This window comes from Chiloscyllium plagiosum, unplaced genomic scaffold, assembly GCF_037043375.1.
Source record: "Chiloscyllium plagiosum isolate Xiang-an unplaced genomic scaffold, Cpla_swu_hap1 HiC_scaffold_2, whole genome shotgun sequence".
NCBI classification, from domain to species: Eukaryota; Metazoa; Chordata; class Chondrichthyes; order Orectolobiformes; family Hemiscylliidae; genus Chiloscyllium; species Chiloscyllium plagiosum.
The window spans coordinates 97,770,957-97,797,508 of NW_028270140.1; the positions used below are offsets into that span (position 1 = coordinate 97,770,957).

The following is a 26,552-nucleotide window of genomic DNA, read 5'->3' on the forward strand; positions in this document are numbered from 1 at the left end:
GTAACTATTTTGCGATTCTGCGATGTTTAAAAGGTCTTTCTCTGGTTTCATACATGACCAAACTAATTTCACTTTAAAATATTTAATTAACTGCAACACACTCTGAAATGTCATGGGAATGTGAAAGTGATTTCTTTCTTACTGAAAATGAAAGCTTAACTTTGTGAATATGTGAAAATTATAGTTTAGAATGGAACTTTTAAGTACTGTGCCAAATATATATGACTAAACGAAACACAGAAAATGTTGGAATAAACAGTTCAGGTAACCTCTGGAAAATGAGAACTGGAGTTAACATTAACATGAAAAACAAGTACTTTCTGCTATAACACTTGTTTCATTAATGCAAATTCACGGATGGGTATATGAATAGGACGGGTGTGGAGAGAATGGGCTGGGTGGTGGCAAGTGGGACTAGATTGGGTTGGGATATCTGGTCATCATAGACGAGTTGAACTGAAGAGTCTGTTTCTGAGCTGTACATCTCTGTGACTCTCTGACTCTATAATAATAATATTTTTCTAATCTATATTTAAGCAGGAGTAGGATAAAATAAAGCAAGGGTCCTTATTCTACATCAGCATGATAGGACTGGAGAGCTGATGCCTGTGAATTGCAAATCCTGCACGATGTGGGAAATTCGAGATGCTCCTGATGGTCTGATGGTCACGTGTGCTTGAGGTGCTTCCAGCCGGAGCTACTCAAGCTCCAGGTTTTGGGGTCTGAGTGGCAGCTCGAGGCACATTCACAAGGTTGAGAGGTTCATAGATAGAACATTTCAGATCTGAACATCCTGCAGCCATAAGAAAGTATAGGCTGTCAGGGAACAGGTCACCACCAGATAGAAGAATGGGACCATGTATATAGTGAAGGAATTGCACAAGTGTATCTCACTCGCAAACCAGTTGTTTTGGCATTGGGAAACAGTAAAGGTGACAGTAGTTGTGTGAAAGCATTATGGGTAATTCAGCTGCTCAGACCAGGAGGGACAAGTGTGAAAAGGCAATTGTGATATGGGAGTAATTTCCAAGGGAAGGAAATTCTGTTTGCTTCAGACTTTAGGGACTTCAGTCAGTAATTCAAATGTAGGGATGCAAATAGAAGTCAAAATTGTAATAAGTGAGTCTAGAAAGTAAGATACTGTAGGCTTGATAAGAAAGAAGTGAGTTTTGTTGGGACCTTTAATTTTTTTAAAATTTTAATTCTTTTTGATTTTGGTTTCAAACTGCAAACTGAAGTTGAGAATGATACTTTGAAACTTGGGCAGCAGCTTGTTTTGGACAAGATGAGCAAGCAATCTGACCGGTTTCAGCAGGGCCACTCAGCTCCTGGTCTCATTACAGCCTTGGCTCAGACATGGCCAATACAGCTGAATTCCAGAGGTGAGGTGAGAGTGACAGCCCTTGGCATCGAGGCTACATTTCATCGATTAAGACATCAAGGAGCCCGAGCAAAACTGTAATCAATTAATATCGGAGAAAACTCTCCATTCGTTAGAGGCATACTTGGCACATACAAAGATGGTTGTGGTTGTTGGAGGTCAGTTATCTCAACTTCAGGATACCTTTGCAGGAATATCTCAGTATAGTGTGCTAGGCCCAACCATCTTCAGCTGCTTCATCAAATATCTTCCGTCCATTTTAAGGACAGAGGTGGTAATGTTCACCAATGATTTCATAATGATCAGCAGCAGTTGCAACTCCTTTAATACTGAAGCAGTCAGTGTCTAAATGCAAAGAGATCTGGACAATATCCAAGCTTGGGCTGAAAAGTAGCAAATAACATTCACCCACAAAAATGCCAGACCCACCAATAAGAGACAATAACTACCTCCCCTTTACATGGTGTGACCATCACTGACCCTCCAACTATCAACTTCCTGCTGGTTACAATTGACCACCAACTCAAGAGGACTTGCCAAATAAACACAGTGACTATAATAGCAGGCCAGAAGCTAGGAATACTGCAGTGAGTAACTCATCTCCTGACTCCCCAAAGCTTTTCCATCATCTGCAAGTTACAAGTCAGAAGCGTGATGGAATACAAAGCAATTCAAACGGATGGGTGGAGCTCCAACAACACTCAAGATGCTTGACACCATCCACGACAAAGCAGCCCACTTGATTAGCATCAAACCACAGGCATCTACTTCCTTCACCACCAATGCTCAGAAGCAGCACTATCTACAAGATGCACTACCAAAATTCACCAGAAATCCTTAGACAGCACCTTTCGAACCCATGACTACTTCCATCTAGAAGGACAACAACAGCAGATACATGGGAACATCACTACCTGTTCCCCTTGAAGCCATTCAACATCAGATTTGGAAATATATCACCATTCCCTCACTGTCTCTGGGGCAAAATCCTGGAAATCCCTCCTCAAGGCATTGTGGGTCAACATGCAGCACATGGACTGCAGCAGTACAAGAAGGCAACTCTCCATCACCTTCTCAAAGACAACTAGGGATGGGCAATGAATGCTGGTCAACCATTAAAATCCACGTTCCATCCATGAATAAAAAACATCTGGTGTGATGTTCAGTTGGTCAATCAAGTGCAGATCAGTACTGGCCAACCAATCATAAAGAGGTAAAAAAGAGTGAACATGTTCTAACAGAGGTTTTGTTGCCATGAAGGTGTTATAAAAATGCTTCCGGATGATGCTGCTGTGTTTTGCTCTCTCTCCCTTGGGTTTTCACTGCAGTTGTTAACTTGCTTGTTGTTCTGTTAAGAAAATACTCTTCTGTAAGAAGCCTACTGGATCTGTTTGCATGCATTGATGACTTTGGAATTTCAGCAAGACCTACACTTTACTTGCCTTTCAACTACTCTATTAACCGAGAATTTCTGAAGGTCTGATACCCATGATGAAACATTTAAACTGGAAAATTGTAATCTTTTAATTTATCCCTTAATTGTATCTGTCTCTCTGCGTGCCTGTGTGTGAGTGGGGCTTTTGATTATAGAAAATTAAACTTAGATGAGAGATATTAAGTAGATTGCCTTGTTGCCTATCCATATTCTGTTATAATTACATTATGAATAATAAATTGTTAATTTCAGTTCAAGTTATAAACTTGGTGTCTGATATCTGTTATTCTAAAACTGGTTAGGAATAGTTGAGCAATTGTAAGATGTACCGAATGTTTAAATTTACTGTGTCGTGAACCCAGGGGTGTGGAAGCTGATTTAGTTTGGTGTACTGTCTCCCTGTATAACAGTTTAGCGAGCCTAACTGGAATATATTTTAATACAAGGAGCCTGAGGCCTAAAACAGAGAAGCTACGGGTTTGTGCCTTGTGGATGGTAGACAGGCTTTGGGGAGTCAGGAAGTAAGCTATTTCTGGCAAGATTCACTGCCTCTGATCTGTTCATGTAGTCACAGTATGTATGTAGCTAGTCCAGTTCAGTTTCTGCTCATTGGTAATGCTCCAGCTTTAATAGTGTGGGATTCTGTTATGGTAGCCCAGAAGAAAGAGTCAGTAGAACTTGCAGATGACATGTGCTGGTCTGACTTGATCTGTACACCTCAGAACAATGCCCCAGTGTGACTAGTACATTCATTTCTAAGTATTAGTGTTTTATTTTACATTTTCTCCCCCTCTGAGAAAGCCCTTCAATCAAGGGTGAGATCAATATGGTTAGACTCTCTAATTGGAGATGGTCATTGCCTAGCACTTGTATAGTGAGAATACTATTTGCTATTTGTCAGCCTACGTCTGGTTGCATGTGGACATGGAGTTCTTCAGTATCTGAGGAGTCATGAATGGTGCTGATTTGCACAATCCCATGGGCAAACATTCTGACCTAATGTCAAAATTGGATGGGTAGTACTGCAGAGCTTAGATCCAATCTCTTAGTTGTGTTATGCATTTACTAAGTCGATCAGTCAAGTGGGAGGCTTCTTTGCCTGTTTCTTTGCTATCCCCATAGTAAATTGCCTGTAGCATACAGGGATGTGCAAGCTTGATGGATTACCCAAGGGGAATGCAGGGTTACAGGGATATGGTAGGGGGGACGCATTTGGATGGGATGCTCTTTGGAGATTAGATGTGGACACAATGGCTTGATCCACTATAGGGATTTTATGAAAATATATTGGAATAGAGGTGGGCCTTTCAGCCCATTGAGTCTGCTCTGCCACTCAATGAGATTTTTGCTGACCTGATAATCCTCAACTTCACTTTCCTACCTTTACCCATAATCCTTGATACCCTTACTTATTAAAAATATGTCTATATCAGTCATTAATATAAATAACAATCTAACCTGTACAGAATTCCATAGGTTCATTACCCTCTCAGAGAAAAAAATCTTCCTCAGCTCTATCTCAAATATGCAACCCCTTATTCTGAGCTTGTGTTCTTGGTCTGAGATTCTCCCACAAAGGAAAACAACCTTTCCAAATGGACCATGACAAGGTCCTTTATAATCTTTTATGTTTCAATAAGGTTGCCTCTCCTTCCTCTAAATATCAATGAGGTCCAATCTTTTCAACCTCTCCTCATAAAACTTACCTGACATTAGCTTAGTGAACCTTCTCTGTACTATCTCCAATGTCTGTATGTCTTTCAATAGATAAGGGGACCAAAACTGATCATAGTATTCTAGCTGAAGTGCATCTAGTGCCTTCTATTGTTTTAGCAAATCCTCCCTACATTTATACTTCATTTCATTTGAAATAAAGGCCAACATTCCATTTGCTTTCCCTATTACCTACTGTAAGCAAATCTTGTGTGATTTATGTAAGAGGACTCCCAGATCCATAATGCTGCAGTTTTCACCAATCTTTCTCCATTTAAACGACATGGAGAATTTATATATCATTCAGGAGCTCTCCTGCTAAAGTTTCCCACATTCTGTTCCATCTGCCAAGTCTTTGCCCAATCACTTACCTGTCCAAATTCCCCTTGCAGACTCTTTGTGTCATTCTCACCACTTCCCATCTATTTTTGAGTCATTCACAAACTTGGTGATAGCATATTCACTTTCACTCAATTAATTAATATTTATTGTAAATAATAGTCGATCCTTGTGGCTCTCACTAGTTACAGATTGCCATCATGAAACTGTCCCTTTTTCACAACTCTCTATCTTCCATTTGTTAGTCAGTGCAATATGCATAATATACTATCTCCAAGACCAGGGCTCATCTTATTGAGTAGCCTTGTGTGCAATACCTTATCAAATTACCATCTGACAATCTAAATATATTACATCTACTACTTCTCCTTAAACTATCCTGCTTATTATTTAGTGAAGCAAATTCTAATAAATTTGTTAGGTATGACTTCCCCTTTGTGAAGCCATGCTGATTCTGCTCTTTTACATTATGCATTACTAACTACTCTGCTATTCCATCCTTTGAATTAGGTACAGCATTCATGGTCTATGTGGGACTTTGTAGTGAAGGTGTGTCTGTAGCAAGTTATTCTGATGACAAAACCTAAACAATCTCATAGGTATTTGTGCATAACACTTGTGTGTACTCATGTGACTCAAACAAATAAATAATGCATATATGTTTTCAGAAACTGGCTACCAAGTACTAGTCATTTCTGGTTATGCAACCTAGCCCCACCTGAGTTCCAATTGATGTCTTTGTATTGCCCGAGTTCTTAACTTACCAAAACCTTTAACTAGATCCAATTTATTGTTATAACATTTTCCAAATAATATGTTAAGTTAATAGGACTCTGGTTACCTGCACTTTTGTCTCCTTCCCTTTATCAATAAAATGTTACATCAGAAGTTTTTCAATCTTCTGGGATTTCTACAGTATCAAAGAATTTCTGGAACATTACTAACAGGCCATCCACTATCTCTGTAACTACTTAGAGTCATAGAGATATACAGTATGGAAACAGATCCTCCGGTCCAACCCGTCCATGCCGACCAGATATCCCAACCCAATCTAGTCCCATCTGCCAGCACCTGACCCATAACCCTCCACACCCTTCCTGTTCATATACCCATCCAGATGCCTTTTAAATGTTGCAATTGTACTCTCTCTACCACTTCCTCTGGCAGCTCATTCCATACATGTACCACCTTCTGCGTGAAAAAGTTGCCCCTGAGGTCTGTTTTATATCTTTCTCCTCTCACCCTAAGCCCATGGCCTCTGGTTCTGGACTCTCCCAACCCAGGGGAGAGACTTTGTCTCTTTATCCTACCCATGCGCCTCATGATTTTATAAGTCTCTATAAGATCACCCCTCAGCCTCCGACGCTCCAGGGAAAACAGCCCTGGCCTATTTAACCTCACTCTATAGCTCAAATCCTCCAACCCTGGGAACATCCTTGGAAATCTTTTCTGAACCCTTTCAAGTTTCACAACATCCTTCCGAATGGAAGGAAACCAGAATTGCACGCAATATTCCAAAAGTGGCCTAACCAATGTCCTGTACAGCCACAACATGACCTCCCAACTCCTGTACTCAACACTCTGACCAATAAAGGAAAGCATACCAAATGCTGCCTTCACTATCTTGTCTACGTGCAACTCCACTTTCAAGGAACTATGAACCTTCACTCCAAGGTCTCTTTATTCGAGCAACACTCCTGAGGACCTTACCATTAAGTGTATAAGTCCTGCTAAGACTTGCTTTCCCAAAGTGCAGCACATCGCATTTATCTAAATTAAACTTCACCTGCCATTTCGCAGCCTATTGGTCCACCTGATCAAAATCCCATTGTAATCTAAGGTAACCTTCTTCGCTGACTCATACACCTCCAATTTTGGTGTCATCTGCAAACTTACTAACTGCACCTCTTATGATCACATCCAAAACATTTATGTAAATGACAAAAAATAGTGAACCAGCACTGATCCTTGTGGCAATCCACTGGTCACAGATCTCCAGTCTGAAAAACAACCCTCCACCACCACCTTTGAGCCAGTCTTCTACCTTTGAGCCAGTTCTGTATCCAAGTGGCTAGTTCTCCCTGTATTTCTTGAGGTCTAACATTGCTAACCAGTCTCTCATGGGGAATCTTGTCGAACGCCTTACTGAAGTCCATACAGATCACGTTCACTGCTCTGCCCTCATCAATCCTCTATGTTACTTCTTCAAAAAACTCTATCAAGTTTGTGAGACATGATTTCCCATACACAAAGCCATGTTGACTATCCCTAATCAGTTTCTTTTACTGTACTAGAATGCATCCCATCAGGTCAGTGGACTTAATGGCCTTTATACCCATTAGATTCCATAGCACTTTTTACTAGTAAAAGTTATTGAATTTAAATATTCTCCTCCTTTTGCCACTGATTACTTAATAATTTGAATTGCTGCTTTTTTTTCTGTGAAGACTACTGCAAAATATATTCAATAGAGTCATAGAGATGTACAGCATGGAAACAGACCCTTCGGTCCAACACGTCCATGCCGACCAGATATCCCAATACAATCTAGTCCCAACTGCCAGCATCCGTCCCATATCATCCCAACCCTTCCTATTCATATACCCATCCAAATGCCTCTTAAATGTTGCAATTGTACCAGCCTCCACCACTTCCTCTGGCAGCTCATTCCATACGCGTACCACTCTCTGTGTGAAAAAGTTGTCCCTTAGGTCTCTTTTATATCTTTCCCCTCTCACCCTAAACCTATGCCCTCTAGCTCTAGACTCCCCGACCCCAGGGAAAAGACTTTGCCAATTTAACCTATCCGTGCCCCTCATAATTTTGTAAACCTATATAAAGTCGATTTATCCACCTTTACCCGTTTAAAAAAATCCAGCACTTCCTCCTCTGTAATCTAGACATTTTGCATGATGTCATCATCTAATTCCCTAATTTCTATATCTTCCATATTCTTTTCCACAGTAAATGCTGATGCAAAATACTCATTTAGTATCTCCCCCATTTTCTGCGGCTCCACACAAAGGCCGCTTTGCTGATCTTTGAGGGGCCCTATTCTCTCCCTAGTTACCCTTTGTCCTTAATGTATTTGTAAAAACCCTTTGGATTCTCCTTAATTCTATTTGCCAAAGCTATCTCATGTCCCCTTTTTGCCTTCCTGATTTCCCTCTTAAGTATACTCCTACTTCCTTTATACTCTTCTAAGGATTTACTCAATTTATCCTGTCTATAACTTACATATGCTTCCTTCTTTTTCTTAACCAAACCCTCAATTTCTTCAGTTATCCAGCATTGCCTATACCTACCAGCCTTCCCTTTCACCCTGACAGGAATATACTTTCTCTGGATTCTCGTTATCTCATTTCTGACGGCTTCCCATTTTCCAGCTGTCCCTTTACCTGCAAACATCTGCCCCCAAACAGCTTTTGAAAGTTCTTGCCTAATACCGTCAAAATTGGCCTTTCTCCAATTTAGAACTTCAACTTTAGATCTGGTCTATCCTTTTCCATCACTATGTTAAATCTAATGGAATTATGGTCGTTGGCCCCAAAGTGCTCCCCCACTGACACCTCAGTCACCTACCCTGCTTATTTCCCAAGAGTAGTTCAAGTTTTGCACCTTCTCTAGTAGGTACATCCACATATTGAATCAGAAAATTTTCTTGTACGCACTTAACAAATTCCTCTCCATCTAAACCTTTAACACTATGGCAGTCCCAGTCTATGTTTGGAAAGTTAAAATCCCCTACCATAACCACCCGATTATTCTTACAGAGAGCTGAGATCTCCTTACAAGTTTGTTTCTCAATTCCTTCTGACTATTGGGGGTCTATAATCCAATGCCAATAAGGTGATCATCCCTTTCTTATTTCTCAGTTCCACCCAAATAAATTCCCTGGATGTATTTCAGGGAATATTCTCCCTCAGCACAGCTATAATGCTATCCCTTATCAAAAATGCCACACCCCCTCCTCTCTTGCTTCCCTTTCTATCCTTCCTGTAGCATTTGTATCCTGGAACATTAAGTTGCCAGTCCTGCCCATCCCTGAGCCATGTTTCTGTAGTTGCTGTGATATCCCAATCCCATGTTCCTAATCATGCCCTGAGTTCATCTGCCTTCCTTAGGCCTCTTGCATTGAAATAAATGCAGTTTAATTTATTAGTCCTACCTTGTCCCTGCCTCCCCTGACTGTTTGACTCGCTTCTGTTCTCTATTGTACCAGTCTCAGATTGATCTCTTTCCTCATCATCTCCCTGGGTCCCACCTCCCCCCACCTTACTAGTTTAAATCCTCCCGAGCAGCTCTAGCAAATTTCCCTGCCAGTATATTAGTCCTCTTTCAATTTAGGTGCAATCCGTCCTTCTTATACAGGTCACTTCTACCCCAAAAGAGATTCCAATGATCCAAAAATGTGAATCCTTCTCCCATACACCAGCTCCTCAGCCATGCATTCATCTGCTCTATTGTCCTATTCCTGCCCTCACTAGCTCATAGCACTGGGAATAATCCAGATATTACTACTCTCGATGACTTCCTTTTTAAATTTCTGCCTAACTCCCTGTAATCTCCCTTCAGAATCTCATCCTTTTCCCTTCCTATGTCATTGGATCCAATGTGGACAATGACCTCTTGCTGGCCCCTCTCCCGCATGAGAACATTCTGCACCCTCTGAGACATCCTTGATCCTGGCACCAGGGAAGCAACACACCATTCTGCTTTTTCGCTGCTGGCCACAGAAATGTCTGTCTGTACTTCGGATTACAGAATCCCCTAACACAATTGAACTCTTGGAAGCCGACGTACCCCTCGTTGCATTAGAGCCAGTCTCAATACCAGAAACTTGGCTGTTCATACTACGTTCCCCTGAGAATCCATCACACATTTTCCAAAACAGCATACTTGTTTGAAATGAGTATATCCACAGAAGACTCCTGCACTTGGTGCCTACCTCTCTTACCTTTCCTGGAGTTAACCCACCTATGTGACAGTATCTGAGACTTTCCCCCCTTCCTATAACTGCCATCCATCACATACTGCTGCTGTTGCAAGTTCCTCATTGCTTCTAACTGTGTCTCCAACTGATCCATTCGATCTGATAAGATTCACAACCAACAGCATTTATTTCAGATATAATCTGCAGTAACCCTTAAACTCTCTTTAAGCTCCCACATCTGACAAGAAGCACATATCACTGTACTAAAGGCCATTTTTGCTCCTTCACAATCTACAGACCCAGAAAATAACACCGTCTTATTCCTCTACAAAACACTGCCTCAGGTTAAATTAATAGTTATGGCTTATATTTTAAGTTTAATCAAGATACCTCTACTATTTTCAGGTTCCTCTTTCTCTGACAGGCTTGTTAAATTAGAGGCCTCTACTTTTATATATTAAGCTCTTGCTGTCTATCTTTCTACTTTTTCCAAGTTTATCCTCAAAACGTATTTCATCCTTCTTTCTTTTTGGTTGTGTTTTGCTAGTTTTAATTTTTTTCCCAATCCTGTGACTTATCACTAATCTTGTGCCCAGTGGACGAACAGTTTGACCATTTCCAGCTTTTTCTACCGGTTTTGTTTCAGATTCCAGCATCGGGCAGAATATATTGCTATTATAAACATAACTAGACAATGACTTAACTATCTGAATACTGTGCTTTCATATACACTACCCAATCATATAAGAGATGTAAGTTCTGCTTTATAAATATTTTCTCCAACCACACCAAATCAGCCACAAGCAAACTCAGCACTCTGCAGGCTGACCAGAGGCTTTGGAGAGGACATGAATTTTGTTTTAAAAACAAAGAACTATACCTAGGGATTCACACAACACTTATCTCACAGGGCAGAGATTTTCTCACAACACTTTTCTACAGCAACTACTAGAATATCACTACAATACTAAAGGACAGCTAGTTAAAAGTCCTAACTTTGTAAGTTAAACAACTCGAATCAATTTGGAACAATGTAAAGATCGATTGGAAGTAGGCGGTTTTAGGCTTCAAAACAGGAAATGGCCAGTATTTGGCAATCAGTTTCGGAACAAGTATGTGCAGTAATTAATTGTTTGAGTCAAATGAGTACACGCAAGAGCTGTGCACAGATATCGATTAGACTGTCTGGTTTATGTACTCAGAATTAACTTGCTGCAGGTCTGCCTTCACTGTAAAGTCCTACTCAGCTCATTAACGCTGTACCAAATGCAAAAAGTGTGGACGCACTCAGATCAGGTTAAAGGACGGTTCTGAGATGTACAGCACGCAGGAAACGTTTGTTCGTTTCAACTTATTTCAACCCACTTCGTTTTCGAAAATAAACCCTCAGTCCTGTAAATACTTCAACACTGAAAGTGCCCTTTTCGCTTCTCTTTTTCCATTCGCCAGACGCCCGCTGTCTTTTTAAAGACACTTGGCACAACGCCTGCCTCCTGTCAATCAGGTATCCCTCTGGGAACAGCAATCTCGCTTTCCTATTGGTGAAACCCGGGCGATTTGGCGAGGAGCCGAGCGGTGTCCGCGCTGTTATTGGCGTCAGGAGATGTCAGTCAGGGAGGGCTGTGTTTCGTTCTTCCTCACTGAGTGGATTCACTGAGCGAGAGAAAGAGGAGGAGCAGGGGCGTGTGGTGAACTGTCTGTCTTCAGTCTCTCAGACAGAAACCTTTGCGCCTTACTTATTTCCCAGACTGGGAGGGAAAGCGGACTCTTTTATTTCTATATATCACCAGATACACATATTAGAAAAAATGCGTCTCCATCGAAAATGTTGGACATTATGTACCATAAGTATCATAGTCATTTGTTTTAAAACAAAGGATATAACAAGATCGGAGCACCAGCAAACGCAAATGGGGTAATGTGCATTATTATCATGTTAAATGAAAAAGTGGTGAAAATATTTTTAAAGGAGTTTGCCTGCAAATCAATAAATTCAATTGGTTTGGTTGTATTAATTTTGATTTTAATTTGACAAATAACGTTTTAATCCACAAGTGATTTAATTTTAAGAGCTCCTATTATTGTTTCCGGAAGAGTTTTTTTTGTAAATGCACATTTAAAATTGACTTCGTTTTGCTGCTTAGTCTTTGTGATTTCTTGTACTGACGACGTGGCTCGCTAACATTTTTTTGTGAAGGAAAAGTATTGGGTTGGAAATGAAACCTTTGTGGAAGTGAATCGGTGAGAAAGGCAAGTCTGCGCTGCACGAAACCCCACCTCACTCCCGCGTACCCCCCCCCCCCCCCCCCAACACACACACACACAACTAGTGTGAAAGGAAAAGGCAGGAATCTGATGACAGTACTAGAGTGTTGTGTGTGTGCGTGTGTGTGTAAAATTGGCAACTCTAGATATTGGAAATGAACTGTATTTCTGTTCCTGGAGCAAACCTCCTCTAAATTAGTGTCGTCTTTGTGTTGTGTTTTACTGAGTTGGCAGCTCTTTTTCTCCAGTAGGTGGGCTTGTGCCTGTACCTCAGATGTGGTTAGCGCGCCAGTATTTGGTCTGGTACACATACTGAATGGTTGTGATTTGACTGATGTTGAAGCGAAGTCACAATAAGCTCAGCACTGCAAAGGAACACATTTTTTCGTCTGTGTGACGAGTCTGTCTCTTTTAACTGACTTTGCAAGGGTGCAGAACTATTAAGTGATTCTCCCGTTAATATTGATTTGACATTTAAGCTCACTGTTTCATTTATGAAACTGTCATTGCGACTTAAATGCGCTTGACTGGTTTCCATGACGTTGCAGTCGGTTATTATTTTATATTAGGTTGTTATCGATTTTTTTGAACTCTTTCAGTAATTTTACAGAAGCGGTCTGTCGAAAAGAAAAGATAATTTTCTTTTGTTCCGAAACCAAGGCAGGCTGCGGTTTGAGAACGGAAAGTCAGCTCTCAGCGTTTGTCAGAAAGTCATTTAGTCAGATGTCCGCTGGATGGTGTGAGAGACGATTACCGCCAAGCTCTCGCGTTTGCTGGATGGGGAGCTGTGGTGAAGACTAAGCTCTCAGGCATAGTTCGCAAGTTAACCTGTGGCGAGATCGCGTGCGCTTGGTTAAAAAAAAAAGAGAAGTGCATTTAATGACATAAACAGGAAAACAGGGTTGTCTGTGCGTGACTAGTGAGATGAGTGAAGCAATTGGTGTCATCGGAATGATGGTCAATTGCTACTGGGTAGTATTCCTGCAACATACGAGATGCACATTTAAGTGGTTATCTCGCGTAAACTGGAGTCGATAAATGGTTGAAAGCAAGATCTATAGTAACTTATTTTTTTAAAAATCTTAATTGTTACAGAGATGGAGAGGCGATTCCAACCAGACTGATGATTAACACCTCCAATAAAGCAAACAGGAAGAATGTGCTTCCACGTTTCGAACACTCTGTGGAAGGTTGGAAAAACAATGCGTCCTTAGTAATCAAGATCAGGTATAAAGTTTAAGAAGTTGATTACAGTAAAGTCATCTAATGTTGTAAGCATTGAAAAACTGTGTTTACATGGTGAAGTCTACACTCTTAAGACGACTAACTTTACCCCTTGTTCAGAGGTGCCCTACTAATTTACAAACAATTTTAACAGCAAAAGAGCAAAAACAGAACTTTAGAACACAGTTGGGAAGAGAACACAGACAGTAGTTAATCTCAGGTTTTTCGAGCTTTGCTGTATGTTGAAGCCACATTTTACCTAGCAAAGCTCAGTAAGTTTACATTCTGTTTTCCTGATGATGTAGCCAATCTGTGTGATCACAGGTCTAAGTAGAACCAAAAAAAAACAGAGATAAGAGTTATTTGGGTCTTTAGCATATTAATTGTAATAGAAAATTCATTGCTACTTTATTAGTCACCAGACTGCATTCTGACAATTGCCCCCACACCCCTCCCGCTACCTGACATTTAGCTGAATGTTTTAAATTGTAGTCAGTACTCATTTTATGAATTACATAATCGATTAATATGAGCATTGATGATAGAAATGTTTAATGAACCAAGTATATTCCTCAGACATTAGTTGGTATTAATAGCAGCAAGTCCACAGGGCTGCACTCTCATACTCAATGTTGCTGTGAAAAAAAATGTAACTGAAAGAGATTAAATCTGAAATGCAGTAACATAGCTGGTGGTCTAGTTTATTAGACTTGCAAAATGAATCAGAGATACAATTCAGGGGAAATACAATAGAGGAAAAATACATTTTCCTGAATGCATTTTACAATTAAATTCTGATGTTGATATTGAAGTTACAACTAAATTTAGATGGTATTCACTGAGAATCAAAGTGGACTAAGCAGGATACAATATTTTCAAAGAAATAACAGGAAAGAGAAATATTTAATTCCCCCTCCCCTGCCCTCAAACAACACAGTACAGAATGGCAACTATATTAATGGACAGCTCTTTGGATACATCTAGTTATCAAAGGCAGGCTTGCTAGAAAGGAGAGTCCACATGAGAGGCTGTAGATACTTCTATAGATTGTAAGAAATTTGTGAAAGCAAATAAGATAATAGTCAGTCAATTTTTTATTTGAAGAGAAATCAGGATTACAGATCCCATCATGCTTTCTAATTTAGAATATTACATAGATCTTTCCAATTAAGCAAATCACTTTTTAAAAATACTTATTTTATTCATATGTTTCTCCTCTTTTACTCTCCTGAATGTGGGATAAATATAATTTCATGCGGAATGATCATTCTTTGCAAATGCTGTTTTCTGAAAAAGTACCAATACAAGAAACTCGACAATTGAAATTGTAATTTATTTAATCATAGGGATATCACAATCAGGCTTCAGTATGTCCCTATGCAAGAGCCACAAGAGGTGATGACTTAGATGAAGCTATGCGTTATATCTTCAACTTTATAGATGACGTAAAGTTGGGTGGGAAGCTGTACTGTGAGAAGGATAGAGAGAAGTTTCTCTGTGATTTGGGCAAGTTAAGTCAGTGGATAAAAATATAACAGATTCAGTATAATGTGGTTAAATGTAAGGTAGCACAAGCAGACAGACAAATTATTATGGGAATGATGATAGGTTTGAAAAGGGGAATGTGTAACAAGATCTATGTGTCCTAGTACACCAGTTGCTGAAAGTAAGCATGCAAAAGCAGCATGTGGTGCAGAAGGCAAATGATATGTTGGCCTCATAGCAAGAGGATTTGGGTAAAGGAGCAGGAATGTCTTGCTGCAATTGTGCAGGGCCTTGGTGAGATCATACCTGGAGTATTGTGCACAGTCTTGGTCTCCTCATCAGAAGGATGTTCTGGCTATAGAGGGACTGCAAAGTAGTTGTCCAGACTGACTGAAGGAATGGTTGGAATGACAGGAGAGACTGAATCGTTTCGGACTATATTCACTACAGTTTACAAGAAGTGAGGGGAGGGAGTGTGTGATCTTATAGAAGCCTATAAAATTCTAAGAGGATTGGACAAGGTAAATGGAGGAATGTTGTTCTCAAAGAGTGGGGAGTCCAGTACCAGGGGTCACAGTTTAAAGATAAGGGAAAGGCCTTTTAGGATAGAGATAAGGAAGAATTCCTTAATACAGAGAGCAAAATAATTCCAGAGGCTGGTATCCCATCACCAAGTCATCTTTTGTTTACATTAGAAAAGTCCTTGACATTGATCCAGCTTCCTCAGAGCTAGCTCTGAGTGAACAGAGGGCTCCCTGTTTGGACTAGATTAACAGCTCCAATCAGGGAAATCATATTCTATGAGGTCCACCTGGTTGACCTCGTTACAATTACTACGTACCTCCTCCTTGGATTCCAAGGACATAGACCTGTTCATTGGGGTGTTTTAGCACTAGGTCAGATTCCTCCAACTCGGCCTCTGATGCGGACAGAGTGTAATACACAGTAGCCGGCCTCTAGCAACTACAGCTTCTTGGAAGAAATTCATTCTCTTCTTCACGAGGCCAAGGTGTCAAGGCAATGACATCCTCCGGGTCCATCTCAGATGGAGTTACCTTCAAGGTTTGATGGAGAGGGAAAACGGATGTGTTACACAACAGTCAAGAAAGCTGTCGAGGAGCTGGGCACTTTTTGCACCTGCATCATTTGCGACTTTTCAGCTTTCATATGGTCCATGTGCTTGTTCAGAGCTGTTGTATCTGAACTTTATACATCACTGGACCTGATCCCCTGTCAACTATGCCTCTTACCCATGTAGGGCTATAGCTGTGGTTCCTACACCAAACTTTGTCCCCTATAGTAAACTGTCTCTCTTGCTTAGCAGAGTCGTATGTCCATAATTGGCATTCCTGATGCCATTTCATCCTCCTATCCAAGTCCAGAAGATCAGCTTTATCCTGGTGAAGTGCCTTGTCCCCATTAGCAACTCTGCTGGAGCTATTCCTGTATGAGCTGTGGTCCTATAACCAAATAGCAGCCAGTGATACAGTTTGGTACCTGGTGAAGCTGTTGGCTGTACCTTCAAGCCTGCCTTCAAAGTTTGGGCTGCTCCTCTGATGATGGATGTTATGGAGCTGTCCTTGTATGTTGAGCACCATTTGACTTTAGGAACTACTCAAATTCCCTGCTGGTAAACAATGGCCTGTTTTTTGTGACCAACCCTTTCGTGAGTCCATGTATTGCAAAAGATGTGTGCAGTTTTTCTACCATCTGCTGAAAAAATTGCACAGGCTGACAATACTCCAAATGGCAGACTTGTATTTTGGTATAAACCCTTACGGGCATTAACTGGAGCATGCTTCTGGGAATCCTCATCTCACTGCAATTGCAAGTATGCATGGTTCATGTCCAGCTTCATGAAGGACAGCACCCCCTTCCAGCTTTGCATATAAGTCCTTTATGTGAGGGATTGGGTATTTACCCAAACTGTGAAAAGCAGTTTGCCATTTGTTTAAAATCCCCACAAGGGCAAACATCGGGCTTCACAATCTGTAAGACCTGTGCTGTCCATTCTGCCACTTGGACAGGTTTGAGGATTCCTTCACTTTCCAACCCTCTGATTTCTGTCTCTACTTTTGTCCATAAGGCAAATGGCATTGGGTGAGCCTTGCAGAATCATGGAGTTGCTTTTGGTCAACATGCAAGGTGGCCTTGGTTCTTTGACAGTCCCTAGAAAAACCACCTAGTGTTTATTTAGGCAGTCATTTTCAAATCAAAAAAGTGAAGCCCCCGATCTAGGTGAATCTTTCTCAAACAATTGCACCCCATCAAACTTTGACCTGAGCCTTTCACTATAATCAGTGGTAACAAAAACAGCTGCTTTTCATATGAGACCAGAACTGATGTTGTACCCTTAACCTATACCGGGGAACCCATACAGATTATCAGTCTGGCCGAGATCTTGTGCAAACTTAAGGGTTGGAGTCCAGAGCAAACTTTGTTAAAGACAGGTTCTGCATTCACAGAAATGGCTACACCGGTATTGACCTCCATTAGAACTGGGTGGCTGTTTAACCAGATGTTTATTTTGATTAGTTCTGATTTGGATGTTGCTAAGTAATTTAACTATACCAAATCAGATGTAGTTGGACTTTCCAGGGTGCGCACTGTCCTGAATATCGGCCTCTGAGTTATCTTTTTCTTTAGATCCAGTAGGATTCTTTTGCTGTCTCAAGTTTACGTAACCAGCAGGCACTACGATGGCTTGCTGGCCCGGATCCTGAAGTAAATGTTAACCATACGGCTGAGGCTTGGCTTTGTTTTGGGGTTTTGCTGTGGGCTGACCTAGAGTTGCTCTGTTCAAGATAGGTCCTGAGTGATGCTATGCAAACACCTTCACTCAAGTGCTGTTCCACAAGCTCAGTCAGACTGATGAGGGTGTCCGTGGGTGGCAAGTTAAAATACTCATGGAAAATTCAACATTCAGTCAAATGCCAAAGAAACTCCAGGCATTCCTTCTAACATTTCAAAATATTCTTGCGTTATCTATGACAATGCATTATGCCATATGTATTTATTTGTTGAATTAACACCAGAGTGGTGCGCTGGTTATTCATTCATAAGGCGTTGGAGCAGAATTCTCCCATTCAGTCCATTGTATCTGCTTTGCCATTCAATGAGATTAGTCTGAGCTGATAATTTTTAATTCCATTGTCTTACCTTTTCCCCATAACTCTTGATTCCCTTAATGATTTAAATTTTTTTTTGTCTCAGCCATGAATAAATTTGAACAACCTAATTTCTACAGCACTCTGCAGTAAAACAAAATCCACAGATTCGTTACCCTTTTGGAAGAAGAAACTTTTCCACATCTCTGTCTGAGATATTCCTACAAGGGGAAAACAATGTCTCAGCATCTATCTTGTCAATCCCCCTAAAAATTTTGAATGTTTCAATAAGTGTGCCTGTCATTGTCTTAAACCTACTCATACTCCTCATAAGAAAAATCCCTCCAAATCAGGAGTCAACCTCGTGAGCCTTGAGTAGACTGATTCCAAAGTCTGCCTATCTTTCCTTAGAAAAAGGGATGGGAAACTGTTAACAGTCTACGTTAGGACTGGCTAATAAATTGTTTTAGAAAAGGGATGGGAAACTATTCACAGTTTACGTTAGGGCTGGCTAATATCTTGTTTTAGAAAACAATCCTTTTTGTTGATACTTGACTCCTGTAATATAAAGGTGATATCCCATTTGCTTTCCATATTACCTATTTAATTGTATGCTAGCTTTTGGTGATTGATGCCCGAGGACACCCAAATCTCTTCCCGCTACAGCTTAAATAGGTTTCTGCAGTCTTTCTCCAATTATATTCAGTTCTTCTTTTATTCCTGTTGAAGTGTAGTCCCTTACATCTTCCCAAATTATATTCTATCTGCCAAGTTCTTGCACACCCACATGACCTGCTTATATCTCTCTGCAGACTTTGTTGTATTATCACCACTTGTCTTCCCATCTATTTTTATGTTGTCCTCAAACTTGATGATAGTGAGTGCACTTTCTTCATTCAGGTCTTTAACATTTCTTGTAAATAGTCATGGCTCCAACACTAATCCCTATGGTACTCCACTAGGCAAAAATTACCACTCTGAAAATATCTGATTTACCCAACGCCATTTTATTAGTAAGCCAGTCCCCTACTCATCCTCATATACTCCCGGAACACCATGGCCTCTTAGCTAACATGGTAGCGTGATATGCAATACCTCATTGGATGCCATTTGGGGAATCAAAATATCTACTGGTTTCCCTTTATCTATCCTGCTTGTTCTCTCCTCAAATATTTTTAATAGTTTTGTCCGGCATGATTTCCCTTTCATGAAGCCATGCTGACTCTGTTTGATTACATTTCTAAATGCTTTCCTGGTACACCTTCATCATAGACCCTAATGACAGATGGTAAGCTAACTATCTATAATTACCTGCTTTTTGTTTCCCTTCCTTTCTCCAATGCTGTTTTCTAATTCTCTGTGACTTCTCTAGAATCTAAGTACTGTTGTAGATTGCTACCAGTTCATCCCCCAGCTCCACAGCTACCTCCTTTAATGTTTCAGGATGCAACTCATCAAATCCAGGACACTTAATGATCATCGGTTCAATGTTTTGCATGGCACTTTTTCTCCAGAGATATTTATTGCATTTATTTCCTTCCCTCGTTTTATCTCTTTATTATACAGTATTTTTTAGAATGCCATTTGTTTATTCTAATGTGAATACAGATGCAAATTATTTATAAAAGCCTTTTGGCATATCCTCCCTCCCACTATTATTTCTCCAGCCTCATTCTTGAAGGAAGTTATGTTCATTTCTATCTGTCTCTTTCATTTTATAGTTAAATAAGCTCTTACTATCCTTTTTTGTGTGACTTGCTAGTTCCCGCACTCGCTGAGATTAAAATCAAGGGCTCTTCTTCATAACCTCTCCATTTGTCTGAGAAATTGTGACCCTCAGCTTAAGCACTGGTTTTTCTGTCTCTACTGAGAGGGTTGCCACATGGGATTATGTTGCTTTTACCTTTACCCTCAGAATTTTGTTTTTTCTCTCCTTTTTGATCATTTTTAAAAAATTTCCCAATCCTCTGGTTTACCATTAATCTTTGCCACAATCTTTCCTTTCAGTTTGGTGCTATCTTCAAATCATATAGTTGATTCATCCCCTTCCAAGAATGCTTATTGATGATTCTGAAGAATAAAATTGCAACATACAGTTTATCACTTAAAATAAATTATATATATTATAATAAAAGTCCCTAAATATTAACTTGGAAAAATATCAGTGAAACAAGAGGTTTTTTAGGCTGTTAGTATGGTGAACAGAATAGATCCTTCTTTTTTGAGGATAAGTGTTGAGAAGTGCGCTGGAAAAGCACAGAGGTCAGGCAGCATCCGAGGAGCAGGAGAGTCGGACATAAGCCCTTCACCAGGAGTATGGACAGGGGAAGGGGCTGACAGACAAATGGGGGTGAGTTGGGGCTGGGGAGAAGATAACTAGGAAGGCAATAGGTGGGTGCAGGTGGAAGGTAATTATGATAGATTGGTGGGGAGGGTGGAGCAAATAGGTAGGCAGGAAGATGGATAGATATGACAGGTCAAGAGGGCAGTGCTGAGTAGGGGGGGGTTGAATCTTAGATGAGGTGGGGGGAGGGGAGATTTGGAAACTAGTGATGTCAATGTTGATGCAGTGGTGTTGGAGGATTCCGAGATCGAAGATGAGGTTAGCAGGTAGCAGGTAGCTTTGGTTTGGTGGTGGAGGAGGCCCAGGACTTGTATGTCCTTGGGGGAGTGGGAGGAGGTGTTGAAGTGGTTGGCTACATGACTTTAGGTTGTTTAGTGCATGTGTCCCAGAGATGTTCCCTGAACAACTCCATGAGTTGGCATCCTGTTTCCCAAATGTAGAGGAGACCACATCAAGAGCAATGGACACTGTAGATGAGGAGGGATATGCAGGAACATCTCTGCCAGATTTGAAATTATCCTTTAGGGCCTTGGATGGAGGTGTGGGAGGAGAGCTACAGGCATAAGTTTTATACCTCTTGCCGTGGCAAGTGAAGGTGCTGGATGTGGGGGGTGGGTTGGTAGGGGAGAGTGGACTTAATGAGAGAATTGCGGAAGGAATGGTGTCTGCAGAATGCAGATAGGGGTGGGGAGGGAAATATACCTTTGGTGGTGGAGTCAGATTGTAGGTAGCAGAAATGATGGAGGATAATGCGCTGTATCTGGAGGTGAAGGTGAGGACTATCCTTGCTTCTATCCTTGTTGTGGTTGGAAGGGTGGGGTTTGAGGGCAGAGGTGCGGGGAGTGGAGGAAATGTGCTGGATGGCATTGTTGGATCACATGGGAGGGGATGTTGCAGTCTTTGAAATAGGAAGACATCTGGAATGTCCTGAGGTGGAATTCCTCTTTCTGGGAACAGATATGGCAGAAGCTGAGGAATTGGGAGTAATGGATAGCATTTTTAACAGAACTGGAGGTGGGAGTCGGGGTTTGAAATAGATGTCCATGTCGAGTCGGTTCCCAGAGACTGAGACGGAGAGGTCCAGAAAGGAGGATATCCATGTGAGCTTAAGGTCAGGGTGGAAGGTGTTGGTGAAGTTGATGAACTGTTCAACCTCCTCGTGGGAGCACGAGGTGATGCCGATACAGTCATCAGTGTAGCCGAGGAAGAGGTGAGGGATGGTGCCGGTGTAACTGGAAGAGGGACTGTTCCACATATCCTACAAAGAGACAGAAATAGCTGGGGCCCATGCGGGTGCCCATGGCTACCTCTTTGATCTGAAGGAAGTGGGAGGATTCGAAGGAGTTATTGTTGAGGATAAGGAACCATTCCACCAATCAAATGAGTGTGTTGGTGAAGGGGTACTGGTTGGGTCAGTGGGAGAGAAAGAAACGGAGGGCTTGGAGGCCTTTGTCAAAGCGGATGGATGTTTATAGGGACTGGATGTCCATGTTGAAGATGAGACATTGGAGGCCAGGGAAACAAAAGTCCTGGAGGAGGTGGAGGGCATGGCTGGTGTCCAGCACATATGTGGGGAGTTCATATGTGGGATCAGGACGGAGTTGAGTATGAGGAGATGAGTTCGGTGAGGCAGGAGTAGGCGGAGATAACAGGTTAACTGGGGCAGTCAGGTTTGTGAATTTTGGGTGAGAGGTAGAACCAGGAGGTGTGGGGTTGGGGAACTATGAGGTTGGAGGCTGTAGATGGGAGATCCCCTGAGGTGATGAGGTTGTGAATGATCTAAGAGATGTTGGTTTGGTGACGAGAGGTGGGGTCGTGGTTGAGGGGGCAGTAGGAGGAGGTGTTAGTGAGTTGGCATCTGGCTTCGGTGAGATAGAGGTCGATGCACCATATTACCACCATACCCCCTTTGTCAGCTGGTTTGATGGTGACATTGCGGTTGGAGCGAAAGGTGTGGAGGGATGAATGTTGTGAGGGTGAGGGCTTGGAGTGGTTGAGAGGGGTGGGCAGGTTGAAGCGGTCAATGTTGCGATGGCAGTTAGTTCTGTTCATCATACACATTTAAGACTTTGTATCCCCATTTAATGCTTACAGGACAGTGTAGCTGAAATGAAATTAATTAACAGGGCCTCATGCCTTTGCTATATGTAGCCTCCTGAGCAGTTCTGCTGAAACTGAAGGTGACACTAAACTTTGAAACCCAAAAAGCTGAAGTTCTTCCATAAATGTCCTTTTTTGAAGAGACAATGGTGAGGAAGTTCCTGATGAAGATACTTGCAGTCTTAATCATTGAATGCCAGCTTTTAAAAATATTTCAATTGCAGTCATTTATCAATTTAGAATTAGAGGAAGTGTTTTGCAATAAGGCCATCCAAACAGGAAACCTTTACACTACAGTAGCATCAGCATTCTATCTGAATCTTTCAGTGTTTAGGAAGGTTTTATTTCCCTTTTAGCTGTGAAATCTTTCATAACTGACCATCTCCAAGGTAAACAGGAATCAACTTTGCATTCAAATGCTATGACAACAATGTAAAAGCTTTGTAGAATGGACTTATCCCTTCAGTCTTGAAGGCACTGAATTGTTGTGGAAAATACAATCGGCATCTTGCATTATTCAGTTCCACTTATAAGTGTGAAATATAAAACGAGATAGTAGCACTTGGTAGATATTTGATTTTGGGCAGCATTACAGTTAGCCCTCATCCTATACCTCTTTACTTTTCAGTAGGGGTCATAAGAACATGCATAGTTCCTTAAAAGTGGAGTCACAGATAGACAGAGTGGAAGAAGGCATTTGGCATGCTTGCCTTCATTGGTCAGAACATTGAGTATAGGAATTGGGATGTCCTATTGCGGCTGTACAGGACATTGGTGAGACCACTTTTAGTATACTGCATACAATTCTTGTCACTCTTCTATAGGAAGGATGTTGTTAAACTTGAGAGGATGCAGAAAAGATTTACAAGGATGTTGCCAAGATGGGAAAGTTTGAGTTGTAGGAAGAGGCTGCTTGGCTGGAGCTTTTTTTCCCCTGGAGTGTCAGGGGCTGAGAGGTAACGTTATAGAGGTTCATAAAATCATGAGGGAAATGAATACAGTGAATGGCCAAGATCTTTTCCTCGAATGGGGTTGTCCAAAACTAGAGGGCATAGATGAGAGGGAAAAGGACCCCAGGGATAACGTTTTCACACAGAGGTTGGTACTTGTATGGAATGAACTGCCAGAGAAAGTGGTGCAAATGGATATAACAACAACACTTAAAAGGCATCTGGATGGGTACCTGAATAGAAAGGGTTTAGAGGGGTATAGGCCAAATGCTGGCAAATGGGACTAGGTCAAATTGGACTGTCAGGTCGACATGCATTGTGCTGTATGATTCTATAACTCTAAGAACTAGAAACAGGAGAAGGCAAGTCAGCCTGTTGCACCATTTGGTAAGGTCATGGCTGATCTTATCTCTGCCTCAGCTCCACTTTCCTGCTTGTTCACCATAACACTTCAGCCAATTACTGATTAAAAATATTTCTTTTTTTTCCTTAAATTTACTCAATGTCCAGGCATTAACCATAGTGTGGGGTGGTGAATTCCACAGATTCATGAATGTGTGAGAGATGTAGTTTCTCCTCATCAGTTTTAAATCTGCTATTCCCATCCTAAAACTTTAATAAGGTACTGCAGAAAATGTTAATAAGTAAGGTAAGATCATATGAATTGGGGTAATTTATTCATTTGGATAGAGAATTGACTAACCAACAGAAAGCAGAGAGTCGGTATAACGTACATGCACGCGCACACGCATGCATTCTACATTACCCCACAACAGGAAACATCGTTTCTACGGCTACTTAGTCAATCCCCTTTAGCACCTATATACCCCACCTAGATCTCTCTCATTCTTTTAAACTTTAGAGAGTATAGGCCTAACAGCTCAATTTCTCTTCACAAGACAAACTCCTCATCTCTGGATCCAATTTAGTGAACCTCCTCTGAACTGCCTCTAGTGCAACTACATCTCTCCTTCACTAAGGGGATCAAAATTATCCACAATACACTGGGTGCACCTTTGCTAATACTTTCCTATGTTTTTTCTCTATTCCTTTAGCAATAAATACCAAAATTGCATTAGCTTATTACCTGCTGTACTGCATACTAGTTTTCTATGATTCATGCATGAGGACTTAAGAATGCATCAATGCATTTTACATTTTCTCTCCATTTAGATAATAAGTTGCCTTCCTATTCCTGCACCCAAAATGTGGAGGTGCTGGTGTTGGACTGTGGTGGACAAAATCAGAAGTCACATGACACCAGGCTATAGTCCAACAGGTTTATTTGAAATCGCAAGCTTTTGGAGCACTGCTCCTTCATCAAGTGAAGTCTTCAACTGACAAAGAAGCAGTACTTTGAAAGCTTGAGATTTCAAATAAACCTGTTAAACCATAACCTGGCATTGTGTGACTTCTGACTTTGTCCAAACAAGATGGATAAACTCACACTTATCCATGTTAAAATTCATCTTTGGCCCATTTACGCAGCTTATCCATATCCATTTGTAAATTTCAACTTTTGTCCCGAGGTATTTTCGTGTCATCTCCAAATTTGGCCTAGCACCTTCTATCCCTGGACTATAAATATTTGTGTCCCCAGTGATTGAAGCCTATGGCACCCCATAGTTACATCTGGCCAACCAGAAAAAAAAAAGACATTAATCCTAACTCTCTGCTTTCTGTTGATTAGTCAATTCTCTATCCAAATGAATAAATTATACCAACCCATATGATGTTACCTTGCTTATTAACCTTTAATGCAGTACCTTATTAAATGCCTTCTGGAAGTCCAGACACACTACACTTATAGGATCCCCCAAAGCTGCCTTGCTCATTCATTCTTCAAAAAATGCTATCAACTTAGTCAAACATGATTTCCCTTCATAAAGCCATGTTGAAATCTGTGGATTGTATTTTGACTTTCCAAATACCCTGTTATTCTTTCTTAATGGATTTCAACAATTTTGCAATGGCACATCCTGAATTAAATAGTTTGTAGTTTCCTACTTTCTGCCTCCTTTCCTTTTCAAATTTGCATTTTTCCAAACCACTGGAACCATTCCTGCATCCAGACAGTTTTGGAATATTATAACCAATGGTCCACAATCTTTGCTGCCACCTCCTCGAAGATGATAGAATGTCAGCCATCAACCCATGGGTCTCATTTGCCTTCTATCGCAATACTTTGCTTAATACCTTTTCATTGGTTATGATGATTGTTCAAGTTCCTTCCTTTCTATAACCTCACCATTACCTCGTTACTTTTGGGATGGTACTATTGTTCTTCACCATGAAAACTGAAGCAAAATATTAATTTAGTGACTGCTATTTCTGCATTCCCTGCTATTAACTTCCTACTCTTGTCCTCCAAGGGACCAACATTCACTTTAGCTTCCTTCTTCCCTTTTATATACTTAGAAACCTTTGCTTAGAATTTGTTTTCTTTCACAACTTACCTTTGTTCTTTGTTGTAATGGTTTTAATATTCTTTTGTTGATCTTTAACTCTTTCAGCTTACCACTCATCTGGGCAATATGGTATGCCCTGGTTTTGGTTTTAATTTTATCTTAAACGTCCTTGATTAGCCATGGTTAATCCTACCTTACCCCCATGAGGCCAGATCTGTCCTCATGCCTGTGTAATTTTGTTTAACTCCAGAACATTAGTGTGGGACTTGAGTTTCTCATCCTCCAAAGGAATGTGAAATTCTAGCATGCTATGACCACTCTCCCCTTGAGAATCTTTTACTATGAAATCATTAATTAATCCCACCCCATTACACAACACCAAATCCAGGAGTAGCCTACGCCCTGGTTGGTTCTCTAACATATTGCTCCAAGAAACAAACAATCTCCACATTCAATGAGCTCTCCACTGAGACTGCCGTTGTCAATTTGATTAATTTAGTTGATATGCATGTTAAAAATCACCCATAATTATGACTGTATCTTTCTTACAAGCCACCAATATTTTCTGGTTTATATTGTGCCCCTTTGCAGGACTACTCCTTGGGGACCTATAGATTACACCCACCAGGGACATTTTTCCCTCGCTATTTCTTACTTATACAGACTGCACTGTGTATTGATCTCCAGTGCTGATAAATTTTTTCACTACAGAATTAATTTGCTCCTTCACTAACAAAGCTATACCATCTCTTTCTCCTTCCTCCATATTCTTCCAAAATATTGAGTAACCTTGGATATTCAGTTCCAAAACCGGACCTCCCTGCAACCACATCTAAGTAATCTCTACCAAATCATACACAGTTGTCTC

The 26,552-nt window shown here is 40.9% G+C and overlaps 1 protein-coding gene across 7 annotated transcripts in view; it reads left to right on the forward strand.

Annotated features, from left to right (window-relative positions):
- The first annotated feature begins 11,482 nt into the window (after positions 1-11,482).
- Positions 11,483-26,552, forward strand: part of st8sia4 (ST8 alpha-N-acetyl-neuraminide alpha-2,8-sialyltransferase 4) — a 72,801-nt gene continuing 57,731 nt past the window's right edge. For 6 of the 7 annotated variants that reach the window (XR_006314569.2, XR_015760925.1, XR_015760924.1 and 3 more), the window contains exons 1-2: positions 11,483-11,716; positions 13,162-13,293. Coding sequence is in view for 2 of the 7 variants with exons in the window: in XM_043709956.2 (XP_043565891.1) it covers positions 11,610-11,716; positions 13,162-13,293 (239 nt within the window). In the remaining 5 variants the exon portion in view is untranslated. Of the gene's footprint in view, positions 11,717-12,282; positions 12,496-13,161; positions 13,294-26,552 lie in introns of those variants that run through there. The other variant, XM_087998895.1, reaches the window with a different exon arrangement.